Source organism: Garra rufa, chromosome 1, assembly GCF_049309525.1.
Source record: "Garra rufa chromosome 1, GarRuf1.0, whole genome shotgun sequence".
NCBI lineage: Eukaryota > Metazoa > Chordata > Actinopteri > Cypriniformes > Cyprinidae > Garra > Garra rufa.
In genome coordinates, this window is record NC_133361.1 from 61,563,676 (window position 1) to 61,579,311 (window position 15,636).

Sequence of the window (15,636 nt, forward strand, 5' to 3'; positions counted from 1 at the left end):
TGGCAATGCATATTACAACATTTTAGCCAACAATTTAAAAAACCTTTATTCATAATGTAAACTAAACATTCTTTGTAAAATTCTGTTGAACAATAAATATAATGCCTATTTATGAAAATAGCCTGTATACTGTATCATATTCAATATGCTAATTTCTAGTGCCTATAAATTATCAATATTACCAAAACATTGCTGAAAAACTTGTTGTACACAATCCACTTTATGCCCTCTCACCTCAAAGTCCTTTACTTGATTTACTTGATTTTTTACTTGAGTAACTTGATTATTCATACACCATTTTTAATTAAAACTTTTTTTTTTTTTTTACTTTTTTTTTTTAAGTTAATCTAAATGTAAAATGAGACACAGCAGACTTTTTGGGAACATTTATTTGTCCATCTCTTGATTATCATTTATTTGCAATAAATTGCATATATGATCCATATTAAGCCTGATGTATGAATATGATAACTCAAGAAAAAATACATATGCATACATGTGCATGTGTTTTTTTGTTGAGTATCATATTTCATACACACCCAAATAAATGATAAATGATAGACATATTTAAAATTTACATTAACAAAAAATAAATGGTGTTACAATACCAAAATTTAGACTTTAATCTAATTAATTTAAGCACTCATAGTCTTCACTGTATGAATTAAACATTCTAATTTCTGTGACCCTGGGAGTACGGTCCCAAATATGGTATTTAGGACGTTCGGTGAAGTCCCGCAGCTGCCAAATTCAGTTCATTCTTTCGTACGTTGGCTGGCGCTGAATCTGAATACAGACTGACAGGAATCTCTGAACGGCAGCGCGGACAAACATGGCGGTGCCCATCTCACGTTATAGATCACGATTCAGATAATTTAAATTGGGTTTTAAATGGCAAAACACACTTAATTCACACATATTTGTGAATCAGAATATCAGATAGTTCATGACATGGTAAGCAAGTGGGTGAATATTTTGAATCATCAAGGAAAAATAAAATAAAAGCAAACTGGCTGTCATACAGTGTTATTGTGTCTGCATTGTGTAACGTGACAAGCTTCGCCATGGAAACAATAAGGGGAAACATTCTAAAATAACGGTCACTTAAAAAAACTCACTCTGGGGGGTCAGCTAAAATATTTTAAACTCACCAGTGAAAGGGTTAATAAAGCAAGACATCACACCTTCATGCTGTTTAACCACAGTTGTTGTTGTTTTTTCAGCTTAGTGTCCTGTAATCTCACTGATCAGCACTGTGAAATTGTGGCTTCAGCTTTACAATCATCAAACTCCCCACTGAGAGAGCTGGACCTGAGTAACAATGACCTAAAGGATTCAGGAGTGAAGCTACTCTGTACTGGACTGAGGAGTCCAAACTGTCGACTCAACATACTGAGGTTTGGCTTTCACATTGATTTGTTCGTGTTAACCCTTTGAGGCTGGAAAATGTGCTTGCCCGTACAGTTGCATTTGTTCATGATAACAGCAGAAAAATTTTAAATACTTATAATTTTTGGTTGAAGGGTTATTAGTAAAATATTATTCCAAACTGTGGATCTACTTTTATTTGCATACATCCACAACAACAAAATGTTATGCTTTAGTAAAATAAAGAAAACAAAAATGGTGTGCTCTTTTCCATCTTGGTCTCCGTGGACTTCTATTTTTATACGCACCAATTCAAATTGAAAACAAATATTCACACTCTCCTGTGTATGGGGCTGTGTAGGCACAGACTAATCAAATATGCCTGTGATGAGTCCTGTCCACCATCAAAAGTGTCAACACATCAAAATCCCAGTGTTAAATTACACTGTTCTGTTTTCATTTGTTCACACACTACATTGTTTAAATAAACTTTTAAATAACTTTAAAACTTCTCGCAGATCTGATATCTAATTAGATTCAGTTTATGACATTTTAACTCATTTAAGACTGTGCTTGCTAGGATACTTGTATTACATATTGTATATCTTTTTTAATACATTCACATTTGGGCTGTTGTTGTAGATTATCTGGCTGTATGGTGACATTAGAAGGTTGTGCTGCTCTGGCATCAGCTCTGAGTTCAAACCCCTCACACCTGAAAGAGCTGGACCTGAGTAACAATGACCTAAAGGATTCAGGAGTGAAGCTACTCTGTACTGGACTGAGGAGTCCAAACTGTCGACTCAACATACTGAGGTTTGGCTTTCACATTGATTTGTTTGTGAACCCTCTGAGGCTGGAAAATGTGCTTGCCTGTACAGTTGCATTTGTTCATGATAACAGCAGAAAAAATTAAAATACTTATAATTTTTGGTTAAAGAGTTATTAGTAAAATATTATTCCAAACTGTGGATCTACTTTTATTTGCATACACCCACAACAACAAAATGTTATGCTTTAGTAAAATAAAGAAAACAAAAATGGTGTGCTCTTTTCCATCTTGGTCTCTGTGGACTTCTATTTTAATATGCACCAATTCAAATTGAAAACAAATATTCACACTCTCCTGTGTAATCAAATATGCCTATGATGAGTCCTGTCCACCATCAAAAGTGTCAACACATCAAAATCCCCAGTGTTAAATTACACTGTTCGGTTTTCATTTGTTCACACACAACAGTGTTTAAATAAACTTTTAAATAACTTTAAAACTCGCAGATCTGATATCTAATTAGATTCACTTTAGTACATTTTAACTCATTTATGACTGTGCTTGCTAGGATACTTGTATTATATATTGTATAGCTTTTTATTACATTCACATTTGGGCTGTTGTTGTAGATTATCTGGCTGTTTGGTGACAGAAGAAGGTTGTGCTGCTCTGGCATCAGCTCTGAGTTCAAACCCCTCACACCTGAGAGAGCTGGACCTGAGCTACAATCACCCAGGAGAATCAGGGGCAAAGTTACTCTCAGATACACTTAAATATCTGGACAAACTCAAGTAAGTTGAGCAGAAACAATCATCCTCTCTTCTGCAACTGTTAGAGAATAAAGCAATAAGCAATAATAAAAACAAAAATAAAAGGTAAGGGTTGTTGTAAGGCATTACGTGGACCTATGTAGCCATCAGAAGTACTTCCATATTAGGGTAGGGTTGCCAACTTCAGAAAAGGAAAATAAGATTGATTTATCACATCTTCTTTCAACTAGATGTGTTCTTACATGTTGCTGCATGTTGAATTAATTAAAAATAATTATGTTGTTTGCATTTGCCAAAACTGAAACAGTGAAGGGAATTGCTGTAAGCACTCACTGTGTGAAGCAAGCACGACCAGCCGGCAGAGGATTCTGCTTGAGCTTAAAGCCTTTCTCAAATTGCTATGTTCGTAAATCAAACAATGACATGTCCAAGTGATTAATTCCCACTTTAGAAAATGTTATTTTTGTGGTCTAGGTGCTCATAAGCCATATGCCTTAAATACAGGACAAAATGCCTTCTGTATGGCTTTCATACTGATTGCTTTTTTGATGCCTTAAAATATGGAATAATTGTGGATTGCACAGAATGGTTGGCAATAGGGCTGTAGCTATCAAATATTTTAGTGATCGAGTATTCTGCCGAAAATTCCGTCGAGTAATTGGATAAAACATATTTTTGCTTAATTAAAGAGCAATTTTAAATATAAAAGAGAAAATAAGAAAGGTTTCTTAAAATAATTTTATTTAAATGTATAGTATGCAACAACATTTTCAATCAAAAACAAGCATTAAGTTATTAACCCTATTAACCTCTGTGATTGTACTGTGAACAATAACAAAGTTGACTGGGTTTAAAATAAAGCATTTTTTTAATTATCAAAGCTAAGGTATACAATAAAATTAATTATTACTAGTAATACAAAAACACTGCCTTTAAGTCTTGCAACTTAACTTTCAAAACTAAAAGTTTCAAAATCTACAGCTCAGGCATAACATAAGCCTTTACTGTCTTCTTCTTGGAATGCTTTGTGGCATTTAGGAGGCAAAACATAAGTCCATGCATGGTTTCACGCGGAGTGCTTTAAGCCAATAAAACTATAAGTTTTAAAACTTATAACTTTTGCTATATGGTTAACGTTGCGCATGTCATTTACACTACTACGTCGATTTCAACCCTCGAAAACGGACACTTTTGAAAACACTGTAGACCCACTGATCTTTATAGATAGTGTAGTAGTGATGCGCGGATGGTGGTTATATCCGCGGGCGCTCTGGATAATCCGCGGGTCGGGTGGGTCGGGTAATAAAAAAATGCATGCTGATTATATGCGGGTGGATGAGATAAATCATGATGCTAATATTAACTAAATTTTCTAAAACATGAATATAAAGTTTGAAGGGAGTTATGCCTGTGCTAATGCTATTAAGCATGGTAATGCAGTGGTGTAGTGTCTTGGTTGGCTTTGCGTTTACCCACTTCTCTGATGCGCATCATTCAGTAGTGTCCTGCATTATCCAAAATCATGACAGTCCACCACATGAATAGCTAATTCAATCGCATGTTAATACATTGAAATATTCCCTAAAAACACCCAGTAAAGACAGTGTCAGGAACGTGGCGCCGGCTTCTTTTGAAATATATTTGACGATTGTGCCTGATGCGACTGCACCTGCTCTGTCCACAGATGCTGCCTGATCATTCATACGCGGTCAGGCTAGGCGCGCGATGGTACAATAATAATTATTGATTACTTATTTGAATCAGTAGATTAGAACAAAAACAATACCTTAAACATGAAAAGAAGCAGATTTTTACGATCAGGCATTTCTGAAACTGGTGAACCCAGGTAAACTTCCAAAGTCCAAGCATCCAGTATGCGTTCAAATAGTAAGTTTAGAATGGCTCTAACACAGAGAAAACCCGAACGATTTCGTCAGAGATTGCGGAGAGTCGCATCCAGATGTCAGTTAATTCTTTTCTGCGTGGATTAGGCTTAAAATCATGAGTGATTAAACATATATAAGTGTGCAGCGATGTGCAGATCAGCTGAATCAGTCTGCTGTTATAAATTAACCATCCATTCATCATATCAGCATGCAAAACTAAGAATTACATTAAGTGTAATATGGTGATCGGGTGCAGTTATCTAAATCAGAGAAAAATATAGGTGCTGGTGGGTGGCGGGCGGTTAATGTATTTGAAGCTGCAGATTCGGGTGACGATTGAGCCCATCCGCGCATCTCTAGTGTGTAGACCCCGTTTTAGATTGAAAACTCATATAATAAATTAAAAGAGACTTCATTTTTTGTAACCGAGTTACTCAAGTTACTCGAGGAATCGTTTCAGCTCTAGTTGGCAACCCTATCAGTGACTTCTTCTTCTTGTCCTTCTTCATGTTTTTTTTTTTTTTTACTGCAGTTTACACACTCACTAACTAAATGCTATTTAGAGGAGGTTTTCTTTTTTGCCATGTTAGTACTGTTTGGAGCAGATCTTAATTCTTTTGCTACTGTGGTTTGAGCTGATTTGAGTTTTAAACTAAATTACAGTTTGTCCTGCAAGTGTGCCCAAGTCTAAATTGAGCGTACAATTTGAAACACAGGTGCGTCTGCATATGTACACATACAAAGAACATAGACACATCGACACCTGATTTTGTTATTATGGAGAATGATAAAATCTCAATATATCATCAGGAACCACAGGCATTCATTTTGTCTTACCTGTATATATATATATTTTTTAATCTCAAGTGAGAATACCCATTGACTTACATTTTATAAATCACCAAAGACCAAGGTTTCTTGAAAGGTTTGGCTGTAGACTTGCATTTGCACTGATTTGCATTCTCTGTTTTGCACCTGTGCTTCCTCTGCAAGCAACACCACTTTCAATCAGCACTTGCATTCTGCACTACCTGCAACATCACTTGCAATCTACACAAATAAATCAAAGAAATATTGCAAATGGGGTAAAAAAGCTTAAATTATTAAAAGTGTTGTATTGAAATGAGACCAATATTTTAGGTTTCAAAATTTGTCTTTGTTGCTTGTGCCTTTATTACAGGATTACAATAAATGCAGTATTCACAACGACTAGCGAATGAGAAATGAAAGCCACAATACTTTTTCCACCAGAGGGATAACAAATTCTTTTAGGTCTCAGTGTTTAAAATCTTTGTTAATGGTTCTATAGGTTAAAAAAAAGAAGAAAGTAATTAAAGAAAATTGTTTCCTGAAGTTTAATGTAATCATTTTGAAAAGAAATATGTGATATCCACTATAATTATTAATTGGATTATTGTTAACTTAAAAATAAAGCTCTCTAAACTACACAATGAATCTTGTATTTACATGGCGTCTACACTTAGTCATGAGATGATTCACGAGCGCGAAAAATGGCACTTATTAAAAAATACACTTTTGCTTTTTGCAGTTTCGAATGCACTGTAATGTAAAATAGTGCCGTCTCTCTCTTCGGCGATCGGCCCACTACTCCACCGGCCCACCGGGAATGTCCCGGTGCTCCCGATGGCCAGTACATCCCTGTACGCACATATATACACACACACACACACACACACACACACACACACACACACACACACACACACACACACACACACAGACAACTGTCATCTCTCTTGCCTTCACACTCGATCGATAATTTACTGAAACAAATGCTATATTTCATTCAAATAAATGTGATTATCCTGGACTATTTATCTCTGAGTCTGATTTCAAGTGGGCAGAATGCTAGAGCTGCGTGTCATAACTGACGAAAATAACCGTCTTTTTTATCCATTCAGTCAAATTTTGCGTTGCAAATATCAATCCTAGTTTTAATTTGTCTATAACTTCGCAAATGACCATGGAATAAGCGGGATATGCTAAGATAATAAGATAATTATTAGCCTCCACATCGTGCATTTAAAATCCTTTAACGCACGGCAAACCGTTGATTATCCCTTACATAATTAATATGTTCTCATACTCTTTGGCAGTCAAATACTCATACTCTTTGGCTGTAACTTTTATTCAATTAAATAATTGTAATATATAGTTCAGTTCTATTAAGTTAATATTTTGAGTTTTTTGTACTAAATAATATGTGCAATAATGATTCTGACCATTTAAAAGATACATTTTCTAATATAGTATTTATATTACAGTTAGTGTAATATTTAAGGTTAAATACATTTGAATGTGTATTTGGACATGATCAAACACTCATTTTTTTTATATGTTTCGATTTAACTGATTTAATGTTAAATAAAATAAAGTAATTTACTTGTTTTATTTTATGATATTCAATTATACAACATAAGTGAATATTATAAAAAGCAAGCAAATATGGCATTTGACATAACAGAAAAGATGAAAATAGTGTTTAAAAAACACAAGGCAACCAATTGCATTCAGCATAATTTTTTATAGTATTTCTTGAATGCAGTCTTTACTGAAACTCATTCAAGAGAGAGAAAGATTGCAGAAAGACTAAAAGCTTAAAAATATGACAACTAGTATCTGGCTATGGTCGCTATTTCGGTGTTTCTCATTTTATTTAACTGCAATTACATAACTGTAAATACATGACTGTATATTATCTAACGATAAACATTAACTATAACATGCTTCATAAAATACCACTACTGGCCAGTTTTTCGAGGGGTCAGCTGATGCGTTAAAATGTAAAAAAAAATATGTAATTTCTTCAATTTACCAGCGACTGTGCTTGAGAAGCGCTGAAATGAATGGGTTTCAATGCAGGAACTATTGGTTGTTTGGAACTATTGGGCCGCTCCATGACACGCTTTACTTCCACATTCCTCAGTTCCTATGGAAGCCTATGGGAGTGTCGCAACTCTGTTTCTAAACGGCTCTGGGTTGCAAGGATTATGTTATGTGGTTGCTAAGGTACTTGGGAAGTGTTGCTAAAAAAACAAAAACAAAACTGGATTATTCAGGTAACAACACAGTATTAAGAATCAAGGGGATGTAAACTTTTGAACTGGGTTGTTTTTATAAACTCAACTATTATTTTCTCTTGTGGACTATATGTATACATCCTTTACGTGAAATATCTTATCCAGGTCAGTACTAAACAAAAAAAAAAAAAAAAAAAACATGCATTTTGTATGATCCCTCTTATTTTGTTCAAATAATTAACATTTGTAAGATTCTGAAAGGGGGATGTAAACTTTTGAAATTGAAAAACACCATTATAAAGAAAAATATTGAAGGAACCAGCAGTGAATTAGTCTTCTGGGTTCTGACATCATATCTACAACCACTCCATGCAAGTGACGATTGTGACGTCAATTGCAGAGGAAGCGCAGGTGCAAGTCTGCAGACCAAACCTTATAAAGGTTTCAGCTAAAAATCTTCTTTACTGTTTTACTGAAGAGAAAATTCACTTACATCTTGGATGACCTGAGTGTGAGTAAAATAACAGCCAATTTTTATTATTGGGTGAAATATCCCTTTAATTACTTTAAAAACAGTGACATTGCCATGTCTTTTCTAAGAAATATAATGTAACTATTAAGTAGTGACAGTATGTTATTATAAAAATAATAGTTGTGCACAACAAGTTTGTGTGCTCCTGAATGATTATCTGTGTGTGTTACTGTCTATTAGCATGATGTGAACACTTTTCCATGTCACTAGCATATTTCAGAAGATTGTTACTAGCATGATTAGCAAGTTCCTAGCATATTGTAAGCATGATTAGTAAGTTAGTAGCATGTTACTAGCATGATTAGCAAGGTAGTAGCATGTTACTAGCATGATTAGGAAGTTACTAGCATGTTACTAGCATAATTAGCAAGGTAGTAGCATGTTACTAGCATTATTACAAAGTTAGTAGCATGTTACTAGCATTATTACAAAGTTAGTAGCATGTTACTAGCATTATTACAAAGTTAGTAGCATGTTACTAGCATTATTACAAAGTTAGTATCATGTTACTAGCATTATTAGCAAGTTACTAGCATGTTACTAACATGATTAGCAAGTTACTAGCATGTTACTAGCATAATTAGCAAGGTAGTAGCATGTTACTAGCATGATTACCAAGTTAGTAGTATGTTACTAGCATTATTAGCAAGTTACTAGCATGTTACTAACATGATTAGCAAGTTAGTAGCATGTTACTAGCATGATTAACAAGTTAGTAGAATGTTACTAGCATGATTAGCAAGTTAGTAGCATGTTACTAGCATGATTAGCAAGTTAGTAGCATGTTACTAGCATGATTAGCAAGTTAGTAGCATGTTACATGTTGCTGAGCTGTTGCTAGGATACCTAGAGTGGCTGCTAGGGTGTTGCTATGTGGTTGCTAAGGTACCTGGGATGGTTGCTAGGATGTTGCTATGCAGTCGCTAGGTGTTACTAGCATGTTATTCGCATGTTACTAGCATTAGAAGAACAAAACTAGAATGTGCAAAAGTTAAAGCAGGACAAGAACTCATCATATATTATTATTATTATTATTATTATTATTATTATTATTATTATTATTATTATGAGATGAATGTCTCTGTGTGTGTTTTCTAGTGTGGATCATGGAGGAGAGTTCAGGATCAGAGCAGGTCCTCAAAGATGTAAGTTCACAAACAGACTCACAGTTTTCTTGTTTGTTGTTTAGTTGTAAATGTGTCTCTTGTAATGTGTGTCTTGTGTTCAGATGCCTGTGATCTCACACTGGATACAAACACAGCAAACAAACACCTCACTCTGTCTGACGACAACAGAAAGGTGACAAAAGTGGGTCAGACACAGTCATATCCTGATCATCCAGACAGATTTGATCATCCTCAGGTTCTGAGTGTTGAGAGTCTGACTGGACGCTGTTACTGGGAGACTGAATGGAGTGGAGATGGTGTTCATATATCAGTGTCATATAAGGAAATCAAGAGGAAAGGATGGAGTGCTGACAGTTGGTTTGGATATAATGTGAACTCCTGTAGTCTGATCTGCTATAATCACAGATTCACTGCTAGTCACAATAATAACTCCACTGGTATATCTGCTGGTTCAGACTCCTGTAAGAGAGTAGGAGTGTTTCTGGACGAGTCGAACGACACTCTGTCCTTCTACAGCGTCTCTGACAAACACAAACTCACACACTTACACACATTCACACACACATTCACTCACACACTACACGCTGGATTTAGACTTTATTATCCAAACTCTTCAGTGTCTCTGTGTGACATTAAACACAACTGAATAACACACATCTCTGTAACACACACACATTACACAAATCACACACTAATAAAGAGAAATACTAGTGTTTGTGGAAATGTTGAGATATTATTATTATTATTATTATTATTACTGTGAGATGTTTGAAAGCAACATTCAAAAGCACTGCTAGAAACAAGTGTCTGTGAAACTGAACATTAATCATTAAAAACATTTGCTTTCAATCTCTTCATTTTTGAGTCACAGATACTTTCTCAATCAAAACTGACAGAAGACCAAACATTTAACATCTTCCTTCAAGAAAATCAATGTTATATATTTTAATAATATATTTTGAGTATTATTAAACATTTTGAGGAGATTATATTATAGTATTCAATTCCTGTTAAAAAAATTAAGAGCTATTTTTCCATTAAAATTTATTAATTTGAGCCTCTTTATTTTCGGGTCACACTTGCTGCTTGAAATATAACTTTGTTTTTTTTTTGGAAAATTAATTTTATATATTTTTGATTAATAATATATTTTGATTATTATTTAAAATTTTGAGGATATTTTATGATAGTATTAAATTTTTATGAATAAATTAAGAGCTATTTTTCCATTAAAATTAATTAAACTGAGCCTCTTTATTTTTCGGGTCATACTTGGTTCTTGAAATCTAACTTTTTTTTTTTTAGGAAAATCAATGTAATATATTTTTGATTAATAATATATTTTGATTATTATTTAGCATTTAAGGATATTTTATGATAGTATTTCAGTTTTATGAAAAAATTTAAGAGCTATATTTCCATCAAAATTAATTAAACTGAGCCTCTTTATTTTTCGGGTCACACTTGCTGCTTGAAATCTAACCTTTATTTTTTGGAAAATTAATTTTATGTATTATTATTTAATAATATATTTTGATTATTATTTAGCATTTAAGGATATTGTATGATTGTATTTCAGTTTTATGAAAAAATTAGGAGCTTTTTTTCCATTAAAATTAATTAAACTGAGCCTCTTTATTTTCGGGTCACACTTGGTGCTTGAAATCTAACCTTTTTTTTTAAGGAAAATTAATGTAATATATTTTTGATTAATAATATATTTTGATAATTATTTAGCATTTTGAGGATATTTCAAGATAGTATTTAATTTTTATTAAAAATTTAAGAGCTATTTTTCCATTAAAATTAATTAAACTGAGCCTCTTTATTTTTGGGTCACACTTGGTGCTTGAAATGTTTGTTTGTTTGTTTTTTAGGAATATCAATGTAATATATTTTTGATTAATAATATATTTTGATCATTATTTAGCATTTTGAGGATATTTTACGATAGTGTTTCAGTTTTATTAAAAATTTAAGAGCTATTTTTCCATTAAAATTAATTAAACTGAGCCTCTTTATTTTTCGGGTCACACTTGCTGCTTGAAATCTAACCTTTTTTTTTTTTTTTAGGAAAAAAAATGTAATATATTATTGTTTAATAATATATTTTGATTATTATTTAGCATGTATGGTAGTATTTCAGTTTTATGAAAAAAATTAATGAGCTATTTTTCCATTATCCTTTATTTTCGGGTCACACTTGCTTGAAATCTTTTTTTTTTTTTTTAGGAATATCAATGTAATATATTTTTGATTAATAATATATTTTGATTATTATTTAGCATTTTAAGGATATTTTATGATAGTATTTCAGTTTTATGAAAAATTTAAGAGCTATATTTCCATCAAAATTAATTAAACTGAGCCTCTTTATTTTTCGGGTCACACTTGCTGCTTGAAATCTAACTTTTTTTTTTTTTTTTTTTTAGAAAATCAATGTAATATATTTTTGATTAATAATATATTTAGATTATTATTTAGCATTTTGAGGATATTTCAAGATAGTATTAAATTTTTATTAAAAATTTAAGAGCTATTTTTCCATTAAAATAAATTAAACTGAGCCTCTTTATTTTCGGGTCACACTTGCTGCTTGAAATCTAACCTTTTTTTTTTTTTAAGGAAAATTAATGTAATATATTTTTGATTAATAATATATTTTGATAATTATTTAGCATTTTGAGGATATTTCAAGATAGTATTTAATTTTTATGAAAAATGTAAGAGCTATTTTTCCATTAAAATAAATTAAACTGAGCCTCTTTATTTTCGGGTCCCACTTGGTGCTTGAAGTCTAACTCCTCCTGACATCCTTACTCCTCTTGGATAAAGTCAATTGTGGAAATGCTCACACTGTCGATTCCCTGGAAGTTGTCTTCTATCACTCGTTTCTGGATTTCTCTGAGTCATATTACATTATCTAGAAGGACCATGCCCACTACAGCGGCCCCTGCTCCTGAGCGAATATAGCTGTCCTTCCACCTGCATGTGGCAGCCTTGCAATCCTATAAGTAGATGTGCAACATCCATGCAGTACAACACATACAGTGATGAACTTTACAAATGTCTGTTGAAACAGCTGCATATAGTTTAGTAAAGTAAATTTGCAATTACCAAAATATAGTAGTATACTGTACCTATTCTCTTCTCTAAATGTCCTTACTATGGTGGGCACAGAAATTTGGCTCAAATTGGGTTGCACTCTAAGCTTTTTTTTGTTTTTTTACGAGTTAAAATTTGTAACTTACTATGTTTTTATTTAATTTACATTAAATTAAAAGTCAGTCATAATTAAAAACATTTTATGGCACTACACTCATATCCGGGTCAGAAGTTAATAGATTACGCTATTAGACAACTTTGGTCATCAGCCATTATAGATCAACTAACATAAAGGCGCAAAATGCATTTACTTACACACAGTTTTTGCAAAACACAACACACTCTATGTAACACCCAAAAATCTAAAAGGAAATGTCTTGAATTCTTTTTTAAACACAAGTGATCAAAATGCCACACTAATTCATCAGTGCCTCACACTAACTCCTCACTTGTGCAAACACTCATTGCTTTACTTAACACCAACAAATCATAGCTTTACAATAGGCCTTGGAATATGCTTTGGATTAATAACCTTTTCCAAAATTATGGTTACACTACCAGTCAAAATTATTTAAACAGTAAGATTTTTTATAGTTTTTTTTTAATTCTCTTCTGCTCACTAAGCCTTTTTGTAGCATTACACAATACTATTCAAAAGGTTTTTTTTTTTATGTTTTTTTTTTTTTTCAGGGAAAGAAATTATATAAATTAATACTTTTTTTTTTAGCAAAAATGCTTTAAATTGATCAAAAGTGATGATAAAGACATGTATAATGTCATGAATACACACACACACACACACACACACACACACACACACACACACACACACACACACACACACACACACACACACACACACACAGACACACACACACACACACACACACACACACAGACACACACACACACACACACACACACACATATACATATATACAGTTAAGTCCATATATATTTGGACACTGACACACATTTCATAATTTCGGCTCTGTATGCCTCTAGAATAGTTTTAAAATGAAATTGAAGAGCAGACTCTAAGCTTTAATTCAAAGGGGTTCAACAAAAATATAACATAAAATGCTAAGGAATTGCAGCCATTTTTATACACAGACCCCCCATTTTCAGGGCTCATAAGTAATTGGACAAATAAATATAATCATAAAATGTTCATTTTTCATATTTTGTTGAGAATCCTTTGCAGGCAATGACTGTCTTAAGTCTGGAACTCATGGACATCACCATAGACTGGGTTTCCTCCTTTGTGGTGCTTTGCCAGGCCTTTACTGCAGCTGACTTCATTTGTTGTTGGTTTGTGGGTCTTTCTGCCTTTAGTTTTGTCTTCAGCAAGTGAAATGCATGCACAATCAATTTGAAATCAGAAGATTGACTTGGCCATTGCAGAATATTCCACTTTTTTAGCTTTAAAATCTCCTGGGTTGCTTTTGCTGTATGCTTTAGGTCATCGTCCATTTGTACTATGAAGAGCCGCCCAAACAACTTTGCTCCATTTACCTGAATCTGGGCAGACAGTATATCCCTATACACTTCAGAATTCTTCCGGCTGCTTCTGTCTTCTGTCACATCATCACTAAACACCGGTGTTACGACCCATTTAGGGACCAACATAAGAGCCATTCTAAAACCAACAAAAACAACAGTGGCCAGGGCAAAAAATTAAACGTTTTATTGTAAAAGTAAGAGATTATGACCAAAACAGAAAACAAAAGGATATGTACTTGAACTTACATCTTAAATAAGGATTGGTGAGCTAACTAATTTAAACTGCAACTTACTGAAGAGTTAAGAAAACTTCCTATCTCCCGAAGAACAAATTAGACACAGCAAAAGTCTTCCGGGTCAGCTCACTTACCTATGCTTTCTATGAATTAACTAAACAAACAATCACTCACCATCCTTAAAAGAAAATAAGGAAAACAAAACCCAAAAATCAAACACAAAACAGAGTTCCCAGGGCAAGCCGCCATTGAAGTGCCACCAGCAGCTCTTAAATAGGCAGAGGCTTCAGGTGTGTGCTAGTCTCTGCCCCCATCCAATTAGCAGCTGCACTCAGGAAAGAAACAATGAGAGAAAGAGCAGGGGCTCGTAACAACCGGTAACCCAGTGCCACTGGAAGCCATGCATGCTCATGCCATTACACTGCTCCCCCATGTTCACAGATGATGATGTTGTAGGCTTTGGATCATGAGCTGCTCCAAGCCTTCTCCATACTTTTTTCTTCCCGTCATTCTGGTACATGTTGATTTTAATTTCAGCAGCAAATGCTTTTCCAGAAGTGGTCTGGCTTTTTTAAATGTTTTTTGACAAAGTCTAATCTGGCCTTGTTTGCAACTTGTGGTAAACCCTCTCTATTTTGCTCTGGTGAAGACTTCTCTTGATTGTAGACTTTGACAGTGAAACGCCTACCTCCTGGAGAGTATTCTTCAGTTGGCTGGATGTTGTAAAATGTTTTATTACCATGGAGAGGATCATCCAATCATCCACCATACTGTCGTCTTTTGTGAACATCCAGGCCTTTTTATGTTGCTGATCTCACCAGTGTGATCTTTTTCTTCTCAGAATTCACCAACCTGTTGATTTGGCCACTGCTAATGTTCCTGCTATCTCTCTGATGCATTTCTTTTGTTTTTGAAGCCTAACAATTGTCTGTTTTACTTGCATGCAGAGCTCCTTTGACTGCATGATGGGTTCAGAGCAACAGCTTCCAAATACAAATGGCACACTTAGAATCAACTCCAAATCTTTTACCTGGTTAATTGATGTAGAAAAAAAGAAGGAATAGCCCACAACTGTCCATGAAACAGCTTTTGAGTCAACTGTCCAATTACTTATGGTCCCTTGAAAAAGGGGGGAGGTACATATTAAAGAGCTGTAATTCCTTAACCTTTCTACCAATTTGATGAGACTGCCCTAAAGATTAAAGCTCAGAGTGTGCACTTTAAGCCCATATTCATTGTATAACCGTAACTTGAATATGTTTTGGTCAACAGCTAAAATAATAAAAAATTGTGTCA

The 15,636-nt window shown here is 33.8% G+C and overlaps 2 protein-coding genes across 5 annotated transcripts in view; both read left to right on the forward strand.

The window, feature by feature from the left end:
* The window catches only part of LOC141342400 (uncharacterized), a 30,362-nt gene extending 19,992 nt beyond the window's left edge, over window positions 1-10,370 (forward strand). Inside the window, exons 5-8 of the mRNA XM_073846850.1 lie at window positions 1,224-1,397; window positions 2,770-2,931; window positions 9,468-9,514; window positions 9,598-10,370. Of these exons, the coding sequence (XP_073702951.1) occupies window positions 1,224-1,397; window positions 2,770-2,931; window positions 9,468-9,514; window positions 9,598-10,142 (928 nt within the window). The 3' untranslated portion in view covers window positions 10,143-10,370. The remainder of the gene's footprint in view (window positions 1-1,223; window positions 1,398-2,769; window positions 2,932-9,467; window positions 9,515-9,597) is intronic.
* LOC141337759 (NACHT, LRR and PYD domains-containing protein 3-like) overlaps window positions 1-15,636 on the forward strand; it is an 887,345-nt gene that overhangs the window by 263,284 nt on the left and 608,425 nt on the right. The window lies entirely within an intron of this gene.